We start from the raw sequence: 23,297 nt of genomic DNA on the forward strand, positions 1-23,297 counted from the left end.
TTTTTTAAATCTAAGGGTAAAAGTTTCAGTTCTTTCGCATGGCTACTTTAAGTAATTTTAATTATTTTGATTATATTGTAATTTAAACTTAATTTTCAATGAAGCAATTAACCTGGAATTTTCTTTAAAAAAACAACCTGTAAAAATCAGGGAATTTTTTTGAACCACAAGTATATGAACCCTGAATGAGATCTGAACTATGCAAAATGGCTAAAATGCGAGTTTTTCATGTGAAACACATCTTAGAGCTGTGGTGAATTACTCATCCGCGATGTGAAATTTTTTAGAAGGGAATTACAGTGTGTGAGTGTCAGCTTTGTTATTGGCCACTAAAAATTGGTTTCGTGGATAGACTGTTATCCCTTTAGCACCACTGACAGCTGAAGTTTCCAAAATGTACTAGTCAAAGCATCACTTTTATTCAGTTCCATTTTTCATTATTTCTTTCATTCTAAATATGAATGTTGATGAAATATAGTGGCACCTACGTGCTGTGTTTCATCAAATGTTTGTGAAGATGGAAAGGAAAAGAGAAAGTTTCTGACATTAGAAGAAGAGATAAAGATATTTGATGCGTTTGAGCATCTCAATAGTGCTTTGAAGGTAGCAGAGAACAATCATATATGAGTGTATCTTCCATTCGTACAATTGAAAGTCAAGAAAAGAAAATTTTATGAAAATGAATTTAGCTCTTGTATTGTGGATTAAAAAAAGCCAGGAAGAGATGTGTGACCATAGTTGGAAATGTTTTGAAAGAAAAGGGGAAACAACAGTATTTAGAAATAGTATAATGATCTGATCACATAGCATAAGTTATCATCACCATCTTCCTTTTGTAAGTTATAAACATTCTTAGTGTGTCTACTGTACAGTGCTATTATATTGCTGCGTTTTATTGTAACTATGTACTGTACGAACTAGTTTTATGTTTTGTCTCTCTCCCATTGGTCATAAATTTTGTGCATTGTAACAGTATTTTATGTTGAATAACACAATATTTAAAAAAAGGGAAAATTTAGTTATTTATGAGACAAATGGTAATATGTAGTTGAGGAATAATTTGAAACATTTAGAGGTATGTTTAAAAGTGTATAAAAGAATTAGGTATGTCAATAAAAAAAATAGTATACAAACCCTTTTCCACAACATAAAATTTTGATTTATGCGACAGGTCTTAAAACGCACCCCTCACTTCAGTCAACACTCGACTATACTTTTATCAAATACAAATCAGCTATGTATTTTGTGCAAAAATAATAGTATAGTACTACTTTTAATAACATTGTTGATGCTTTAAATGTCTGTTGATGACTCACAGTTCTGAATGGAGGTGTAACACCTACTCCTTAAAAATGAATAAAAATGTTTCTTGTTCGCATGAAACATGAATTACTTGTTCACGTGAAACCTTTTCATGTGAACAAGTAATTATAGCTCAGTTTATTTTTTTTAATTAAAAATTTTAATTAGAACATATTTTCAGCTATGTTCATGTCTCTGATAATCATTTCTATAGCAATAAATATAAGCAAAATTCTTAAGTTTTTATTGTTTCTTTTCTTTTCCTTCTTCTTTATTTGGCAATTTGTTGGGTCTTTGATATTCTTTCTTCTTGTTTTTACTGTGTACTTTTTGAATAAATATTTAAGTTTAAAGCTAATGAGAAGAAAATTAAAGATCAGCCAGTGCTCCACCATTTTTTTCTTTTTTGAGGAAGTGGCAAATGAAGACGATCAGAAGCAATTCAAGTTACTTGAATACGGAATTTATGAGCTTTTACTATAGTTCAAAAACTGTGGTATATAATGCTAAAATCTGATGTGTACCAAAAAAATGGGAGAGGGGAAAATTCAAGAACGATTTCATTTCCGGCAAAAAATTGAAAGAGACTTGTACTTGATGGAGGGGTAACTTTCAAGATTTAGTGGTATACATAATTTGCATGGAATTTTGCAAAAAGTCAAAGAAAGTGGGGGAAAATCATGAATTTTTAAAACTCAGATGATTTAGCCATCCTATCCGTACATAATCCTTTGTATTCTATCCTCACCAAGAATTTAGCATCTCAAATGATAAAATACAACGTGTAATTTTAATTTATAAACTTTTGTCAAATGTTGTACTAATTAAATCATAATTGTTTTTCATTATTTCAGAGAAAAGATTGAATGCTGTGATGCTCTGGATAATGCCTGCAGCTTAAAAATAGACTGTTTCAATGTTTGTCAGCATGATGAACAAGCTTTTTTAGGATCAGAATCTTCTGAACTTGCTTTTGCTAAAATTCCTGAAAAAACAGTTGAATTATCAACCTATTCCTTTTCTCCATTAAATTTAGAAGTTGCTGAAGAAAGTTTAATTTTTGAAAGTAAAATTGTTCCTGAAGTTGTTGAAAATAGTTCTACTGCTAACACTGATACAATAAAAGACTCACCTTCAGTTTCTAATGAAGTTGAAAACCTTAAAAACACTACTTTTTCTTCCACAGAATTTTCACTTGATTCTGAAATTGAAGAGCATAAAAACTCTAATTTTTCATGTTCAGAAGTTTCTCATGAATCTGTTGAATCCGAATTAGCTTGTGAGGAATACCATAATTCAGACTCAAGGGTCAAGAGTTCTTCGTCATCAGTACTTATACCATTATCTCCAGAACCAAGGCATTTACAAAGTTCTGAGAATATTTATTTCCAAAAAGAATCTTCTGAAGACTTAGGCATAACACATTCAAGCAATGTTAACATTCTGACACAAAACATTGCTACTGTGCAAGATTGTCCAAATTTATCCGAAATTAAAAGCAATAACAATGATCTTAGTGTAATAAAAGCAAATGCAGATCTCGTTGAAGCCAATTCTTTGGCAATGAAGAGCATTCCCATTGAGAATGAAGAGTCTTCTTCAGTCTTAGATGATAACAATCATTCTGTTGCAGCAACTGAATCCCCATGCATTGAAAAACCTAATTTATTTAATTTAAAGCAGACTGATATTTTAAAAAAAGAGTGTCTTAATAAAGGAATGGAAAGTTTGGAATCTTCAGAAAAAGAATGTAGAGACACTGCTGAAAAGAATGAAAATAGAAGTGCTTCTGATGTTAGTAAAAAAGTGTCCTCTAATGTTTTAGGAAAATATGAGGAAGATACGCAAAATAAAGATATTAATTCATGTAATAAAGATCAGTATAGTGTTAATAAAATGGACTGTTCTGTTCTTATCAACCAAGACAATTGCACTGTTTCAGAAAAAGAACTTTCTCAAGTGATTCTAAGAAAAACGGTAAATTATTATTGTTATCGCTATTGTAATATTTTTTAAAAGATACTTTTATAATTTGACCTGTTCTAAGACTTAAATTCGGAAATACCGGATGTTGGCACACCTAGAAAGTCAGGGAAAGTCATGGATTTTGACTATGATCGAAAATGGTCACAGAAACTAATGATTTTCAGCAAAAAATGCTCAAAAGTCATGGAAACTGACAACTGGTTATGAGTTTTGAATTCCAGAACATGCATATTTATTGAATTCTACAGATTAGGTGCAAGATTTGCTATCTTAGCTCTTTTTTACATTTTTGCATGTCGGTTGGGATTTTTTTTTCCTTTGCTCTGTTATTTTACCATTTGGACATTTATAATTATTTTTAGTCCTCCAAAATGTAACCCTCCTAATTGTGTAGTTGAGGACTTTTAGACCTCTAGTTTTGCTGCTCCCATTCGACTCGAAAAATTTTCGTCATTTGCATCCGTGTTGATTCAAGAGACTCATAAAAATAGTCATTAATTTTCAGCAGTTAATGAAGATTTTTGAAAGTAAAATTGGTCTAAATAATTAATTAAGAACGTTTAGGACATCGATAAAATATAGAAATCAGGATTTTCAAGGGTAAAATTTTTAAAAAGTCGAAAAATGTTGCAAAAGACACAAATTCAGGAAATTTTTCAATACTTGTAGCCTATCCTAAAACTTTGACAGTAATATGTCTGGTAATGTCTGGTAAATTAATTATTAAGCACTTTGATATTTTTTTTCCTGATGATTTTTTTATTTTATTCATTGCAAACTTAATTTTAGTTATCACTAAATTAATGCTAGTCTCAGATTTTTCAAGAAAACTACTAGCTTTTAAAAAAATAACTTTTTAATTCATTATTTGTTTATAAAATAAAATATTTGTTAAAAAAAATTCAAAAGATAGAAAAAGGAATTATGAATCAAACTTAAATGTTTCGTTATTACCAGTAGTTTTACATCATTTTTTCTGCATGTTTGAAGTTTTTTTATTTTGAAAAATCATTTTATAATTAAAACTTTTTTTCACTATTTTTAGTGATCAAAAAATTATTGTGTATCATATCTGATTTTTAGAATAACGAGCTGATGTGTGCATCACATGACTTCCTTTTACACCAATTTAATGCTATTTCCCTATTATTGCAATTTTAATGGGATTCTCTCTCTAACTCTTTAAATATCACTAGCAATGGCCACATTGAAAGCAGATTTAAAAAAAAAAAAAAAAAAAATCGCCAAATTTTTCGCCAAGTTGGCGACAAAACTTGGCAACCAAAAGACTGGCGATATATCGCCAAGTGACCGCCAAATTATAACACCACTTGAGTTTGCATCGAAATTAACAATGATTTCCCCCCAAAAAGGTGCAAAAGACCCCTTTAGAAACACCCGAATGCAACCAAAATAGGAGGTGCACAACTAGACCCCACTACGAGTCTATGTACCAAATTTCAACTTTCTAGGACATACCATTTTTGAGTTATGCGAGATACATACGCACATACGCACATACGCACATACACACATACGCACATACATACAGACGTCACGAGAAAAGTCGTTGTAATTACCTCGGTGATGGTCAAAATGGATATTTCGCGTGTCTATACATTCTTAGGCACTTTTCCGCATGTGGTCGAATCGAAAAAAAAACTCAACATTCATTTGGGGGTGAGCAAAATGGAAATTAAGGGCGATTTTTGAGTGAAAATTTTTTCGCGAATACAATACTTCCTTTTTTGTAAAAGGAAGTAAAAAGTAATAAATTTCATCACATGTTAAATTCTTGCCTATGTAAAAATTTAGTATTATTTATTGAAATCCAAAAAATATTTTCAAAAATTTGGTAGCTTTATAAATGTGTAGCAAAATAATTAAGTCAAAATTCGATAATTATTTCATGTGTATCACTAGTAATTTTTGCATAAATTGTTTTTTAGTTATAATAGTAGCTGAGAGCTAGTTACATTTCACTTTAATTTGAATTTTTAGAAACATATGTCCAAATCACATATCAGATAGCTGCAATTTAATTTTCACAAAACACCAATTTAGATATTCTTGTGAAAAATTAATGTTTTTTTTTTTTTTTTCTGGAAAAATTGCATTCCTTGAGTCATGGAAAGTGACGAGCAGAAGTCATGGAAAGTTAGAGAATGTCATGGATTTCAAAACTCGAAATGTAGCAGATATCCTGGAAATACAATTTGGTATTCTTCTCAATAATCCCTTGATTGGTTTTTTAATTACATATATTAATTTACATATCTCTGTGTGAATCCCGTGTAACCTACATTCTAGTGTATTTTCTATTTCCAGGAATTTGAAAAATTACCAGACTTTATGTACCCATATTGTTTTATTGTAATCTGTTATCTTTGTTTAAGTTATTTCCTTTTTAGTGCATCATCGTTTAGCTTTATCATACACTAAGATTTCTTGAAATCTGCACATTTCTTTTAAATTAGTGAAGGAATAGCTAGTACCAGCTAGGATATGAAACATGATAATTAATACTAATAGGTTATCAGCTCAGCTTCATTAGCATAGTAAAGTGGTGTTAAAGTAATTTCTATCTCACCTTTCATTACCGATGGCTGAAAGACATGTTAGTGCAAAATATTTGCATAACACATGAATGAGATGCATGATATATATGTGTGTGAATACCATGTGATTTTTTTTTTTCTGAGCAAGTTTGTTTGCGCATAAAACTGCTCAGTAAAGTCGATATCATAATTCTTCAACTTGGTCAGTTTTTGTCAGTGTTTGCAGAATTTATTTAGGAAACAAATAATTTTGTGCATTTAAAGAGAGAAAAAAAAAAAACATAATTATTTTTACCCCTTTCCTCATAAACTGTTAAATGTTTAAAAGGGGAGAAATTGCATGTTCTGCTACCTCATTTTGCCATTCTGGCATAATCTGCATCACTTGAAAAGAATTCTTTGCTATTCTTTTATTGGGTGAGAAAATCTTTTTGTGCCAACTATGCACTTTGTTAGCCTACTTTCCATAAATGTTTTTTTTTTACTGTCATATATATGCTTAATGTACTGTGAAAGGATCCCCCCCCTGAAAAAAAAGGTCAAATGAATAAATATGCATAAAGAGGATGAATATTGAAAAAAAAAATTAAAGTATAAATTATTCAGATAAGAAAATATGTGTCAGTCATCTGCCTGACCCCTCCCCCCCCTTCCCCATAAATTGAAAATTGAATAGTCTGATTTCAAAAAAAAAAAAAAAAATCTTGCTGAAAACTTGTCAGGCAAGGAAGACTCATTCCTTTTTTTAAAGGTACATAAGCATACCTATGTTCACTTTCAATCATAATTATATCTGTCACATAATTATGATTATGTAAATTTTATAATGTGGAAATGTTCTTTACTTAAGGTTTGCAATGTGTCTCTGACTATACAACATGTGATGCTTCCAATATTTCTTTTTAAAAAGTTTCAAAACGTCAATTTTTTTCAGACATGGGACTCAAAAAAGTGAGTCCAATACTCAGGTTTTGTGCGAAAAAATAACTGCAAAAATTGTAAAAGAAACCCCTAGCAAGTAAAGATCGGTTTTGATGGTTTTTCAAATATTTTAGGGGGAATATCCCACATGAGTCTCCTAACTTGCTCCAAATATGCATACATTTGAAATTTTTACTTCTCTAGCCCTCAGAAGAATGTCAATGAATAGTACGATGTTCCTTTCCCCTCCAAATAATGGTTACGAATGTGTCAAAAATTTGGGAGGAGCCATTTCCAAAAAGTGGGATGTGATGGGGTAAAAGATAGGTTTTGATAAATTTTTTGGATATTTTAGGGGGAGTACCCCCAATGAGAGAGTCTTTTAACTTGTTCCAAATGTTCATGCTTTTAATCTTTGCACCTCTCTAGCTTATCAGAAAATTGTTAATGGCTAATATGTCTCCCTTCCCCTCAAAATAAATATAATGGCTATAAAACTGTCAAAAATTGGAAAAAATTGGGAAGGCTCATTTCCAGAGTGGGAAGTGATGTGTCAAAACGGTAGTCATATTTTGATTCAGGGGTTCGTTTTACACAAGGTTCAGCAATAATTGTGTCAGAAACATTTAGAAGTTTTTTTTTTTGCTATGCAGTGTAATTTCTCAGTTGTAATTCCCAGTTGCATTTGAATAAGTTTGACTATTTTGCTGATTAAGTTTGTATCTTTTCCTGTATTTATTATGTATATTTTGATGCATAGGAGAAACCTATTGGCTCGTCATTCAAAAAAGGAATAACTACAGCAAATGCATCAAATAGAATTAAACAAAAAACTCTCAAGAAAACTCGAAAATTTATGATTGATGGTGTCATTGTAACAACAACAACTAGTAAAGTTATATATGGTGATGAAGATAGGCCTTTTAAAGATGATAATGTGTTAAGGTAAGTTGTTTTCCATTTTTCCCCCCTCTGAAAAAAAAATTTTTACATCATATTTTTTATTTTTCAAACGTAATTGAAATGACGAACAAGCTATAAATTCACTCTTGTGCTTCATAATCTTTTGAACCATTAAAAGTGGATGAGGATGTCATTGAATTAGCTCTTTAAATGTTTTGTGGTTTCTTTTTGATATTTTTTTTCCAGTTTTTTGATATACTTCTATCCTAAATGTATGTAACATTTTTTTCCTGTTGTAAAACCTAATGATAATTATCATTTTGTTTCAGCTGGAAATATTTCGAAGTTTTGAAAATGATTTAGCATTAATTTACTGTTGTTTTTTTTTCACAGAAAAATGGAACTTAGAGAACTGAAAATGCTACAAAAATTGGAAACAAAGCAGTTTCAAGATTTAAGTGCTAAAGCTCAAGCTGCTCGTGAACAAGCAGAGAAACGATATGATCAAGAAATGTCTGTGAGTTAACTACTTGTTTTTTTTTAAACAGTTTATTAGTGTTGAGGGGGGGGGGAAGTCTGCACCAGTATTTTCCAAATTCACTTTTTTGCTCATCCTGCTACTAGAAGGCAAGGTGTCTACAGCTCATGAAAGACCCAAAAAATTGCAAATTTAGAAATCTGTAAAAGTTGTTAATTTTTGTCATTAATGCCAAGTTTATCAGTTGTTTCCATAGCAATAGTTGGAAGCATCAGGTTAAAAATAAAAACTTGTCACCTGTAGTTTGCCATCAACTTTAAAACACACAATCAATATCTTTTTTTTGCATTTTTTTTTCTTTCAAATGAAGTTACACCATGAAATCATAATTTCTTTAATTTGCTTTTCCTTTTCATTAAATCATTTACTTACATTTTTCAACATTTATGTCTGTTAGTATTCCAACCCATACTCTTTTTTTTTCACCCTCCGCAATCAGCCAATAAAAGTCGAAAATTCTCTTTTCATTCACGCTCATTTGATTGTTTTAAATTGGATATCCTGTTGCAAAAAAAATTATCAATTACTGAGAAATGACCTTCAAAAGTAGGCCTGGCATTTAGGAAAGTCATTAGGGGACATCTAAACCTCTCTCTAGTATAATGTACTAATATATGGTTGTGTAGGTATTTTGTTTCTTTTCCATATAGTAGTGCTATGAATTTGCATTTACTTCAGTTGTTCTTGGAAATATGACTTGTCTTTACAAAAGACTGCAAATTGTTGCAAATAAGTTGTTAAAGTTCTTGTATCACACAGTTCTACAAATCTCATAGAAACTGTTGTCATTTGGTAACAGAAATTGAAATACGATGAAAGCAGTGTGACAAAAATCACTCTTTAGACAGCTTGTAGACTTCACAACAGAGCTAAACCAAAGCTACCTGACTAATTACTAATTTTGGGCAGGTGTTTTTATTACTTCATATGAAAATGTTGGAAAACTCTTATAAATTAAGGGTTCAAAAACTAGAGTTGTCTAGCTTAGCAACATTCAATTTCTTGCCCAGAATGGGTTGCCGTAAATGATGCCAGTTCATTGATGAAGTGTTAATGTTTGGCCAAACCAATAGACTCCTGTTGACTGCTTGAAAAGCAGAGAAAGCAACTTAGAAGTAAAAATACAAAATGTAAGGTAATTTTGAATAAAAATTGCAATAAATGCCAAGTTTAGCGAGATTGCAACAACATAAGCTCATAAAGACATAAATATAACATATATTTACAAAGTTCGTTAGAACGTGGAGTGAAAACCTTTGAACTCCTCTCCTTTCTCCCATAACACTTTGATTAACAGACTTCCATTAAATCATTGAATGACTCGTAAAGCCATCCTTCAGTACAGAAGATCTAAGTTTTTGACGTGAATGAACGATAAAGATTCTGAAAGTGACTAAAACATGAGAACCTTCAAAGTATAACTGAACCCTAAAGAGTTTAGTTTGGCAATGTTGATAAAAGTAGCAAATAATGCGTTTGTGTCCTTTTTTATATTGTGTGAGCAAATTGCCTTGCCTTTTCATATTCTGACCATTAATTAAAAAGGAATTATTTTCTTATGTCCATTGTTTAGGGTTGACATAGGTTTAGGATGCTTTTAGAAAAAGATAAGAGACATTATGATGTAGCCTCAAAGCAATGAGAAATCTTTTTACTTCATATTTTTTTAGTTTATAGAATGATAAAACGTTTGAAGACAAATGTCCATTCTCCTACCCTTTCCTCCCATAGTGGTAAAAAACCCCAGTAAAATTAAACTTAACCATAGGAATAAATACTTTTGTGGGGAAAAGTAAATGGTAATCAACAAAGTTTTGACGCTCAAAAGCAGCAGATTACTGCATTCATTATTTTCGAGGTTTCAGGGAAGCTCTTTTTCAATGCAATTAGTAAGCTTTCGGATGAAAAGACATCCGGTAAAAGCAACAAGAATGAACTGTAGACAGTTTAAATAGCAAAAATAGCAAATTTATAAAATAAACAAAACAAAACGGAACTGACAGCTGAAATTTATTACGATTCCCTTCAATGAGAAACCGCTAAGCAAAAATTTTCATCAAAAATCCCATAATAATAAACTCTGCTGACAAAATGAAACGGCTAATGAATAAATTAGCAATACATTTATGTTAGAAAAAAGTGTAAACATTTAATTACAACATTTTGCAAAAGACATAATACAGGAAAAACCAGAAAATTTTTGGGGAGACAGCAAAACAAATTGTTAAATATTTGTAAAATAAAACAAGAAATGGAAACATAAATACAAATGAAAATAATTAAGGACAGAATAATAACACCTGTATGACTAAAACCATAAAAAAATGGGGGGGGGAGAGGGGGAGACTAATTATAAGAATTGGAGCCAAGTTACAGAAAAATATGGAATTGCTTTAAAATCATTTACTTGATTATAATGATTCTTCAGAATGTGGAAAAGTAAAACTTGCTTTTAAGTTTACTTTTCCACATAAAGGTATTTATTTATTTCTTATTTACTGCTTGAACGAGCTTTACGTTTGCATTTTTCTGGGTTCTTTCTTTATTTGTTGATTTTTCATTTTGCTTTGTTTCAGTCCGATTTGTGACTTTTCACATTACATTATTTCTCTTAAGTTAATTGAATTGATTATTACAGAAAAGGCACACGTCCCACTAATGAACTTTTCAGGAATCAATAAAAGAAATTATTAAATAAAAACAAAGTCCTGACTGCGTAAAAACCAAAAAAATTAAAAAGAAAAATGTATAAGCCCAGTAGTTTAGAATGTAATAAGTACTACTGAATAACTACACTGTTGAAATAGTTTTATAAACTTACACACATAAGTCAAATCATAAATTCAAAAGCAGAATAAAAGAATCAACAGTCGGGACTCATTTCTTTCTGATTCAAGGAACCCGGTAAAATTTGAATAGGCCCCGACTTTTGATCCTTCTATTCTGCTTTTGAATTTGTGATTTTTCTTATCTGTGTATGGTTATAAAACTATTTCTACAGTGTAGTTATTCAGTAGTATTTATTACATTCTAAACTACTGGGCTTATAAATTTTTCTTTTTAGTTTTTTTTTTGGTTTTTACGCAGTCTGGCTTTTTGTTTGTATTTAATAATTTTTTATTTTACACTTTTTAGTTAATTTTCATTGACTTAGTTGTTATGATTATGAGACGGTATATTTCGCAATCATGTCATTTCATCTAGAGAGTTTGTTTGTATCGTGAGGTTTATTAAGTAACTTGCGGTGGTCTAAACTGCTGATAATTAGTCCCTCTAGGGACCTAACTAGGCTTAAAGCTACATGGGCTTGACCTTCGGCAAAAATGCACGAACTTAAGTCAACCACAGCACAGCTGTATAAACAGCCTGTCTAACTCATGGTGACGCAAAATCGGAAGCATTGTCAGTCAAATCTTTCTCGCAAAACTAAAAAAGCCTATCAAGAAAGTACATGTCGCGAAACTCAGTCCCTTGAATCAAGGCAGAAACAAATGCAATATGTTCGGGATGAAAATCGAATTAGTAGACTTTCTTTCTTTTGGTGCTTACTGCAGGGGGTTATTTTGATGAGGACTACAATCTGAGTGTCTTGCCTTCGTTACGCATGATATATTTTTTATTACAATACAGAATTCATGTAAAGAACACTTAAAAGAATTTACATCAGAAAGAGGGGAAAGTACATCCGGAGCAAGGGTATCTTGACTCACCGCCTCAAAAAGGAAAAACAATCGCTTAGACCACTCGGCCACTGAGACCCCAATTAGTAGACTTAGTAAACAAAAAAGTTCAGGCAGCGAAAACTACCAGCATTTGTTGCACGCAGGTAGTGTTCAACACAGAGTGCAACACCCAGCGTGCGCCGATCCCGAACTGACAAAATGGCAACTGGTTTTTGATATGGTGAATTTTGATTGCTGTCATGTGTTTAGTGACACTCCCAAGGTTAAGACAAATCGATTGACGTAAGAATTATCAAAATTGGGAAAGGCGTTAAGCCTCTAGAATGCCACATAGGAACAAACATATACATAGACTGATAAACACATTACCCTCTTTTGTGTTGCACACGCGCAGTTGGGTAATAAATAACACATGAAAGAATTTACATTAGAAAGAGGGGAAAGTACATCCGGAGCAAAGGTGTCTTGACCCACCGCCTCAAGTGGGAGATGCAAACGCTTAGACCACTGGGTCACTGAGACCCCAATTAGTAGACTTAGTAAACAAAAAATTCATGCAGTGAAAACTACCTGCATTTGTAGTATGCAGGTAGCGTGCGACACAGTGTGCAACAACCAGCGTGCTCCGATCCCAAACTGACACAATGGGAACTGTTTTTTGAAATGATACTTTTGATTACTGTCATGTATTTAGTGACACTCAAAAGGTTAAAAGAAATCAATTGACATAAGAATTACCAAAATTGACCAAGGCGTTTAGCCTGTAGAACTCCACATAGGAACAGACATACATACATAGACTGATAAACACATTACCCTCCTTTGCGTCACGCACGCACAGTTGAGTAAAAAGTGATTATTTCATTCAGAAATGAACTAAATTCTGCAAAAAAATTTATGACTAATCTAACCACAAGTAGGATCATTACTTCACCTTAAATTACATTTCATTTCGTCACTGAAATTAATTATTTTTTTTAATTTGGACTTATGACCATTCTGCAATAAATATCCTGAACGGCTAGTTTAGAGTGATGAAAATGTAAATCATTTGAAACAGCTTTGTTTTAAACTGATTCATGATAGTAAAAAATACAATATCAAAGTGATAAAAATAATAAGTGCCGAATTCATAAATTCATTATTTTAAGAAAATACTTGTATTTTCCTCTTTCTCTCGTCTTGTTTTTGTTAAATATTAAAGTGTGGTGTAAAAAAACTAAAAAAATATATAAAAACTAACAAACTGAGAAAAAAAAGCAAAAGTTTTACATGTGTATAAAACTATATTCATCTAATACATCCTCCATGGAAATCTTCTTTTTCTATCCTTCTTTTGTCTAGTTTTGTGTGCCAAGTTTGTTGTACATATTGGTATGATTATGTTCAAAATTGCACTGAATAATCATCTTGATATCTGTTCTTTCTTCCTACAAAATGAAAATTTTCCCTTTATATTCAATATTGGCAGAGATAGTTCAGCTGAAAAGCGTTACTTTGAAATATGCTCTTGAAAACATGTCTATAAAATAGCTATCCTTAAACCGTTTTTCTTTGATGTTCTATCGAATATTTAAACATCGTGAATGTTGATAATTGAAAACCTTTGTTGCCCAGTAAAATATTTTTCTAAAATCTCAATTTGAGAGATAAGTCTTCTTAAAAAAATGAAGGGCACTTGTTTTAGCAGCTTCTGATTTCATTGTTTTCAACAGATTTGATGGTGAACCTTGATGTAATTTAAGAATTTCTCTTAGAAGAGATAAGATTTCACATGGTAATAATCTCATATTTGTTTAACATTCTTTTTACTGTCCCAAAATCCCGGTCGCAAAGGACAAACAAATGTTGTCTTAGAGGAAAGCCATCAGCAATCTTTCTTTAGCGTTATTTCTAGAAAGTCTCCTACAGTGTTGTTCTTATTTTTACAAACATAAATCTCACTGAAAGCGTAGTTTTTCACAGTTCCTAGAGTGATGTTAATAAAATCCCTGAGGAATTAGTGAATTTCATTCCAATTCCATAATTTCGAGGCCCCCCCCCTCAAACTAACAAACCTACCATTACCGTAATAATGTTTTCATTTCATTATGCCAAAAAATCTAGTTATTCTCTGATCTTGCCATATATTCACATTGCGTCTTACTATTACTTCATTCGCACTTAGTGTAGAAAGGGCATAAGTCTGGGACTTATGCTCTTTCTGCACTAAACAAATAATGTGCTTTGTAGTACAAGGATTGACTTCCCTGCTACACTAGTCGATTTCTATATATACTAATATGGAAAAACTGCAGCTAACTCAATTTTGAAAAAAATGTTACTTATGTCTGAAATAATCGATTCAATTGGTTTTTGTGCTTTTATTTTTAACATTGGTTTTGGTTATTGTTTATATTTTGTGTTTTGGTTCATGCCTGTATTTATGTCTCAAGTCAATACGTTTTGATATCTTTGTACTAAAAAGTTTTGATTTTTGAATGATTTAAAATTTCTTCATGAGTGTAGGCCTAAGAAAATTATTCCAAAATTTATCTTTAAAATATAAGATACTTGTTCAATCATAATTAATAAAGTTATGTTTCCATCAAAATTGGCTCTACTTAAAGGTTCAATCTAGGAAACTGGGAAGTGTCTATCGTTTATTGAACCTGAACTTTATGATTTACATCTTTCTGTTTCAAATTCCAATTCTGATTTTGACGTTATGGATAGAATACTTGGTCTAGAACTCTTCATTTCTTTGGAATTCACCAAGTGGTGACTAAAAACTCGTGAGTTGTTCTTCCTGATAATCTACCTGTGGATAATAAGAATGTAGTTGTTAATCTTTCCAGTGTTCCTTTAAACAGTTCCCAAATGAACGCTCTTAAGTTCAATGATAATTTTACTTTGATTAGTAAACTTTCTTTTTCTAAGCCTTTTGCTCCTATTGGGACAGCTTTTAAATTTAGTGCTTTATCTACAGCTCAAAAAGGCTCCGTTCGCCATCTTATGGCTTCTAATAGTGACTTCAATTCTAAAATTTCTATACCTGCTTTTACCAATACTGTTAGTCATTGTGTAATTAATTTAGTTTCTATTTCAGATTCGGTTGTTACAAAAGCTAACAAGGGTGATCAAATTGTTGTTCTTGACAAATCATATTATGTTATTAAAACTAATGATTTGATTTCTTCTGAGTTGTATTTGAAAATTTTTCTGAAGATCCTAGTGATAATGAGTTAGAGCTATTCCTTCGGCTGTCAAGTTTGTCCCTTCTATTTCATTAAATGTTAAGCACTCTGTTATTCCTTTGATTGCTAAGTGCTAGATTTTGTGCTTTACCTAAGGTATATAAAACTAATTACTTCCAATATTGATAAGACTTCTTACAAACTTGTGAAATACTTAGTCTCCTTGTTTTCTTCTCTTAGGAGTCACAATTCATTCACTGTTAAAAATTCGACTGAATTTGTCAAAAAAATCCATAATTTTGTTCCAAATAACTCTTTTATGACTTCTTTTGCTATGAACTCTTTATTTACAAATGCCCCATTTCAGGGTGCAATGATTTGCCATAAGAGTATTCTTTCATTTTACCTCTATGCATATTGATGAGTTAATTTTCCTTACTTGTACAAAGCAATGTTCTTTTCTTTTTAATGGGAAAGTTCATACTATGTTAGATGCTCTGGCTATGTGAAACAGACTTAGCTCAATTCTCCGTGATATTTACATGCATTATTTTGAGGTTAAGATGTTCCAGAAATTAGTTTCAATTTTATGTTCCCTATGCTGATGACTGTTTTGTTCTTATGAACCATAATCAACTTAGTGTTGATGAGGCTTTATCTATTTTAAACTCCTTAGATCCTCATATTCAATTCTTGTACAAATTAGAACAAAATAATTGCCTTCCATTTCTAAATGTTCTCGTTTCTGAAAGGGAGTCTTTTAAACTAAATGCTGAATTAAACTATCTTAGAGCGGTGGCAATTGATAGAGCCTACTTTGTTTGATTCCATTCATAAAAAACTTTCTAAAAAATTCCAATGTAATGTTCTTAAGAGAACTTTCAATATATTCGGTTATTTTCCCATTCTTTCCTTCTATTAGTTTTCGGGTAGCTAAGATTCTCGAGCCTTTCCAACTCCAGGTGGTGTTTTCACCAAGTAATAAACTTTCATTCTTGTCTCTTAAGGCTCCTATTAATCCTCTTAATTGTTGTAGAATTTATAAAATTTATTGCAGCTGTTTGGCAAACCTGTCGTTCTTTGAAATTTCGTATAAATGAGCATAAAAATTATGTGAAAAAACAACAGTTGAACAGGTCTAGTATTGCTCAACATTGCTGGGAATCAAATCACTCTATTGATTTTAATTCTTATGATATTATCCAGAATTTCCCAAATTCTTCATATGATTTTTGGGAGTCCTTTCACATTCTAAAGAAGTGTAATTATCTACTAAATGATCTTAAAGCACTTCCGTATTTTTCTGCAATTTGGCTTCTCTACTTATAATTTGTCACCCCCCTCCACCTTATTCTTTGAACTACTATGGTTTTAGTCATATAGGTGTTATTGTTCTGTCCTTCTTAACTATTTTTATTTGTCTTTACGTTTCCATTTCTCTTTTTATTTGACAAATATTTAGTAATTTGTTTTGTTGTCTCCAAACATTTTTCAGGGTTTTCCTGTATTATGTTTATTCTGCCTTTTGCTACATGTTGAATTAAATCTATACAACTTTTTTTAACAAACTTATTGGTAATTTATTCATTAGTGGTTTCATTTTGTCAGCAGAATTTATTATTATGGGTTTTTTGACAAAATTTATTGCTTAACAACTTTTTCTCAAAGGGAATCATGTAATTAATTTTGGCTCTCAGTTCCATTTTGTCTTTTTTTTTTTTGTTAATTTGCTATTTTTACTACTTAAACTGTCCACTGTTCATTCCCGTTGCTTTTACCAGGTGTCTTTTCATCCAAAAGCGTAATATTTGAAAAAGATTTCCTGAAACCTTGAAACACGTGTTTGCAGTACTCTGCTAATTTTGTGCATCAAAAGGTTGTTGATTACTTTTTACTTGTCTGACAGAGTTAAGATGCAAACACTTCATCTCTTCTGTTGATTTTTCTATGAAAACAGCTGCTTATTAATTGATTGTTTTGAATCACTTTTTACTGTTTGATGGCTTCAGTGTTCAGAAATTTTGGTTGATGTTTCTTATATTCATCAGCTGAAACTATAGGACAATGACCGCTGCTCAGAGGTTGCCCTTTTTCAGAGGTTTTATGGGAATATTTCTCTAAAATATTCATCCTAAATTAATTGTTAAAGGAAGTGTGTGTTAAAAATTTGACTGCTGCTGAGAGCAGAAGAAATGGAATACATTTCAAAAAGGTAAAAGTTACTGAATCCTTAATAAATCTTATGAAAAAGTTTTTTGTATTTAGATATTATTGCGTAAATAATATCGTCGATCCTGTTGTACAAATTTTGTTAAAAATTTATTATTATTTGTTGTAAATTTTATATACTTAATTTCTGGTTATATTTATTCCTTCACACTTATTTTTTAGTTCAAATATCTATATATATTTATAACCCCAGCCTCCATTTATCTTCGCAAAATATACTTCTACAATATTGATTAATTAATGTTGCATATTTTACTAGACATTTTTAATTTTTACAGTTCAATCATTTAATTCACAGTTAGTTACACTATGTAACATTATATTTGTTTTGGATAATCAATATAATATCTAAATTGGTTCTATCATAAAACCATGAAAAACTTGATTTCTTTCCTGAAAGTTTGCTTTTATTTTCAGGATAACAAAAAGTTAAAATTTGTACCCGTCATTGAGGCAATGTGCAAATTTTTGATTTTTTTAAATTATTATTTAAAGGCAAAAGGGTAACATTATGTTCCAAATTTTGTTTGTTTATTTAAACCTAAGTTCTACAAATTGTTTACAAGGAACCTAGAAATATGTATCTTTGCAAGGTTTGAGAATGACTTATATCTCTTTCACAAATAACTCTCCAAATACAGCCCCCATCATGTGTCCTTCATAGGTTCCCTAGTTTGGGAATTCAAATTGTTGCATGGCATGATGAAAGTGGTCTCTTTCCTCATTGGAATAGGATTCCATGCTCTCTTTCAAGCCATCAAAGTATGCATTAAAGATACAAAATTTGAGACATCCTGCAGTCCATTTTGCTGTAATTTTTAACAAGAATCTCATCTGATAAATACAGTTCTCATCTTTGATTCCTGAGAAGAATTTAACTACTTTGACAAAATTGATACATGAACTTTTCTCCTTTGCTCTGAGAAGCTTTAAAGAAATTCTTGACACACAATAACTTGTCCAACAAAAAAGTTAGCTTTTGCTCCGGAACCATTTGAGAATAGGCTTAAATGCTGCAGATTTCTTTTTGAATGCTTCCTCAAATTGCTTCAAGAGTCTCATGTTTTATGTACAAAGTTGGCATTAGCAAATTTAAGGGCTCCTCTTCAATATTGTGCTTCCCTGCAGTGAACTCATTACTTTTTCGGCAGTATTATTTATGGTATTATGCCTATTATCCATAGACCATGAATTTGATTTACATGAGGCTATTTGACAGTGATATTCAAAACATTTTGTTAAGAAAAGTAGTAACAAAAGAATAAAAAAAGTTAATATGTTGACACTGTATAAGCCACTGTATCAGTAACAAAAAGAAAGTTTCAAAAGTATAACTACTCTTTTATACATAGGGGAATATGGGCTAAAGTGAAATAGTTAAGATAACTTACTTTTTTCAAAATGAACAAAAATATTTTTTTCGATAAAATTTGCATTGATCAGAATTAAAAAAAAATTGGAAATTTTTCATCTTTTTTGCCATGGGGCAAAGTAAAAAATGAAATATTTTTCTAATGAAATGCTTTTAATTCTATGGTTATAGATATTTTCTATCAAATAAATGGGTAAATAAAAGAAAGAATGAATAAATGAAATAATAAACAAAAATAAATAAGTGAATAAAATAGCAAATTAATAGGAAAATAATTGAATAAATGAATAAGTTAGGGAATTATTAAATGAAGGAATGTAAATGAACTAATTAATAAATGAACATGTAAGTGACTTGATAAAAGACTGAATAAGTTAATGATATGATCTATTTCCCTTTGCCACATCCATTTTGCCCCTCGTGGAAATGTTTCATTGTACAAAGCATTTACAATACAAATAAGCTTAATATTAAGCAAATAAACACTGCACTGAGGATTAGTAGGTCTCAATTTATATTTCGAATGCTAATAACAAGAATTTTATCATTTAATAATACCAAAAATATTTTATGACTCATAACAAAATACTACAATATGCTCATTTAAAAATAAATTGCTTGTATTATCATATTGTTTGTTTGTCAGAGGGATTTTTTTCTTGACTGGAATAGACTACATGTGTACTACATAGTTAACAAATTACTAGATAGGTGGGGTTAAAAGCAGAGTGAATATTTCACCATTTCACTATGCCCCACATTTCCCCTACTTGGTTCTGAATCAAACATAAACCAATATTGTAAATTCACAAACAGAACTTTCTAAAACGTTGTTGCATAGTGTTTAAATTTTTTGTTTTATCATTAGGATTCGTTAACAAAAGAATTTTTAAAAAATAAATTAATAAAAATAAAACTTACACTTTGACACTATATAAACCACTGCAAGGTCACAAAAGTGAACATCAGCAATTGAGACACATTCTTATTTTTAATTTTATGGTGTATAACTTTGATATGGTTATTATTGTTTTTAAAAACCAAGCATTTCTTTCTTCCTGCAGCAAATTATATGGTATGAAATGATTCTTGTCTTTCTACAAAAATAGTAAATTTGATGTGCAAAAATGCAATTTTTTTTCTGGTAAGAAAAATGTCCTGAGCTAAAATATGATTTTTCATGCAACAAATCTGTTTATGCAAAACTGCTATTTGGACTACTACGTTGTTTCAGAAATGTGTTTTTCTGTTCTTGTGTATATCGTCGCCTCAGTGCAACAGTAAGATATCTTAGTGTTATTTCTGGGACTAGGTATCTTACTGTTGCTCTGAGGTGACAATAAAAACAATGAAAATAAAATTATCTTCCTTACTCTTTATGATTGCTAGTGAATTTGATAAAAATTGAAATATTTCACATTTATATTTGGATAGCTTCTTTTTTTTTGTAAAATTAGAATTACTTAGCTAAATGAATTCATAGGCTCTGATGAGAAGTTATGATGCAGACATAGAAGTTTTATCTAGGCAACAAAAGCAACAACTGGAAAGAGCTGAGCAACAACAAGATTTGGATTTAAAATTTGCATCTAAAAAAGTCAGAGCTGAGCAGGTGAAGATTTTATTCATAAGAACTTTGGAACTTCTCTTTTTCAACCTTTTTGATCCAATTTTATATTTTTTTGGAATTTTATCTTCTGGATTAATTTTATATATAATTTTTTTAAAAGGCTTACATCAGGCTTTAATAATTCAGACAATTAGTAAGTTTTGCAATTAAACTGGGTAGGTACTGATAGTAGGACAAGGGTCATATAGAAAGCCTTTTTAACTTTTCCATTCATTCTATTTTCAATAGAAATACCCAAGTCAAAATGTATATTGTAGTTTTGTGTATGGTAAATAACTTAATAATAATTAAAGGAATCTATTCAGGATAAGATAATATTACATTGATCAATCCTGAGTAACATTACAGTAGATCCTTGTTTTATGCAGGGGTTACGTTCCACTGAAATACCGCTTAAGTTAAGACTTAATAGTAGTGTTTAAATAAGGGTTAGTTTGCATAGATAAAAAAACCTTCATTCTGGTGATAGATAAATATATATACTAAGTTTAATGTGTACTTATTCCGATACATATGCACAATGTGCATAAAGAAAACATGAATGAAATTATGTGTTCATAAAAGAGGTGGTTATGATATTCTTTTGAAAGTTACTAATTATTTTTCTCTGTAGTTCTTTGTGGGGTATTGACACTTGCTTGATCACTTGCATCATTTACATGACAGTTAACTAATCAGAAAGATCATTTGTTGTTGACGAGTAATGGTTAAATATTTTCAGTTGAAAGCTCCTCCTTGTGTGTCATCAATATCAGTATCCTCGGTGGTTTTATTCTTCTTTGTCACTACTAAAAGCTCTTCTTCTAGTGAGCTTTGATTTAGGTGAGTTTAATAAGTGATTTGGGAAAGAGCTCTGGAACCAATCACAAAAAACGTCTCCAATGGTCCTAGCTCGCTTGTTAGCACTTCAAATTGCAGATTATTACATGTTATCTACAATCTCAGAATCAATCCCAAAATCATAACTTATCGGCTTTAAATAAAATAAATGTATCAAATCTTAAACCTTAACACAAGTAAAATAAAAAAAAGGGTTCAAATCCTTTTAATTGTATACCTTTTTGTGGAACCCTGGTTTTTCTTCAGGGTGGCGACAGATAAGGGAAATCAAGGAGGTCAGGGAATTTTATTAATCAGGGAAACATCTGGGAATTTCGAAAAAATAACAAAAATTCAGGAAAAATTGATTAAATGATGAAAAAAATCTTTTTTTCTTTGTTTTGTAAAAGTCAGTGTATCCTAATTACCTACGCATTTTCTCCCAATTTTCTGTTTAAAAAAAAGTAAATTTAATGAGGTGCAATACACTGTTACCTTGTGCATCTTACTTTCTCAATGTCAAAGCATTGAATCTTAACATATTAACCGCAGGATGATCTTCCTAAGATTGCTTCTGTGTCTGTGAAGTTTATTTTATGTAGCTCGAATTTTCCTTTCACACATTCCATGCTACGTAAAATAAAACAACCCTACAGGCACTCATTGCCTTGAAGTAATTAGCCCACTTTAATCACAATTTTAAGAAAAAATCTTTATTTTAAATGAATACTGATAAATGCTTAAAATTTATAACTTCTTTGCATTTTTAATTTAATTGCTAAATTGAATGTTAAATGAAAGTAAACTTTATTTTTTGCCACCATATTATTTGCTGTCGCCTCAGATCGTATGAAGGTTTTTTTTTTTTTTGCAGACTTTAAAAAAATTTTTATTTTAAAACCAAGTTATGTACGTTAGGTACGCATTTTAAAATTAATTGATAGGTTTTTTGCATTTCAGTGTTGTTTGCTACAAAAGTAATTTAAGATTTTTTTTCTCCAGAAATAATGAAATCATTTGAAATTGAGTTACCTCGTGTACATTAGTAAATATTTTTATTATTTTTTAATAGTTAAAATGTTGTATTCATTCATTCATTAAAACCTAAGTTCTTGATTAGACAATAGCTCAGTGTGACTGGTTGTTAAAAGATTTCAATTAGTTTTACATAAATATGTCTATTATTTATGCAAGTAAAACTACATTACTTCTATACTTTCACTATTATCTGTTATTCTTGCTTCAATATATATACTGCTTGAAAATTTAGTTCAAAATAATTTTCATATAAACTGTTTAGTAGGGTGGAGTGAAAAAAACAAAATTGAGAGATGTTTAGCCTATATGTGGAAAAGTTGCCTCTTACCAAGCCTATTTATCATACAAGATTTCAGCTAAATCAAATAATATCTTTAGCTGCCCATTTGAGGCTCAATTTTTAGTATTTAGCCTCATTTTTCACCAAACTCGCGACAATGAGCTGATAATATATAACTATCTCCCATTAGAATCTACGAATGGTTGAAATTAAACTCTGGAGAAATAAATACTTAATGTATAGTTTGTTGAATGACCTAGGTAATAGCAAAATGGCCTTCAAATGTGCATCAAAATGCACATTGCTATGCTGCCTCTGCTCTGGTTTGTCCATTCTCTGCGTTTACCGCTATCAACTGGGTTCTTTGCATAGTTTGTTGTCTTTCTTATTTAAAATGTTCTATTTAGTTTGAATTATTTCAAACTATTAAGTTATAACTTCAAATGTAAATGAAGAGGCTGTTTTTACATATAAACAGTTTGAATAGAAAAACACAATTACAAGTCAAGATTTTTCTTCTCCAAAGTAAATGATATAAGCGTCAATTTTTATATGTGCATCTAAATTCCATTGAAATTTATTAAAGTAATCTTGAATTCTTAAACATAGTTATAGATTTTAGCCATTTTTTCCCCATTAAACTCTTGAGGGCTCAATTCTTTCACGCAATTTCTATTGTTGGCCGGCATTGACCAATATAATGTTTTCCTAACATGACTATACCTTATTCTACTACACTGTAAAAGTATTCACTTCCAATAATATGTGATGATTTAGGTTTAATATAATAGAGTATACTCGAATAACATATTCTGTTGAAACTTTCATTCTCTGATGGGCATTTTCTTGAAATATATAACCG

At 30.6% G+C, this 23,297-nt stretch overlaps 1 protein-coding gene across 1 annotated transcript in view; it reads left to right on the forward strand.

Annotated features, from left to right (window-relative positions):
• The window catches only part of LOC129219010 (serine/threonine-protein kinase 10-like), a 131,926-nt gene that overhangs the window by 68,529 nt on the left and 40,100 nt on the right, over window positions 1-23,297 (forward strand). Inside the window, exons 14-17 of the mRNA XM_054853330.1 lie at window positions 2,157-3,279; window positions 7,528-7,712; window positions 8,064-8,187; window positions 20,152-20,280. Coding sequence (XP_054709305.1) covers window positions 2,157-3,279; window positions 7,528-7,712; window positions 8,064-8,187; window positions 20,152-20,280 — 1,561 coding nt within the window. The remainder of the gene's footprint in view (window positions 1-2,156; window positions 3,280-7,527; window positions 7,713-8,063; window positions 8,188-20,151; window positions 20,281-23,297) is intronic.

This window comes from Uloborus diversus, chromosome 3 (genome assembly GCF_026930045.1).
Source record: "Uloborus diversus isolate 005 chromosome 3, Udiv.v.3.1, whole genome shotgun sequence".
NCBI classification, from domain to species: Eukaryota; Metazoa; Arthropoda; class Arachnida; order Araneae; family Uloboridae; genus Uloborus; species Uloborus diversus.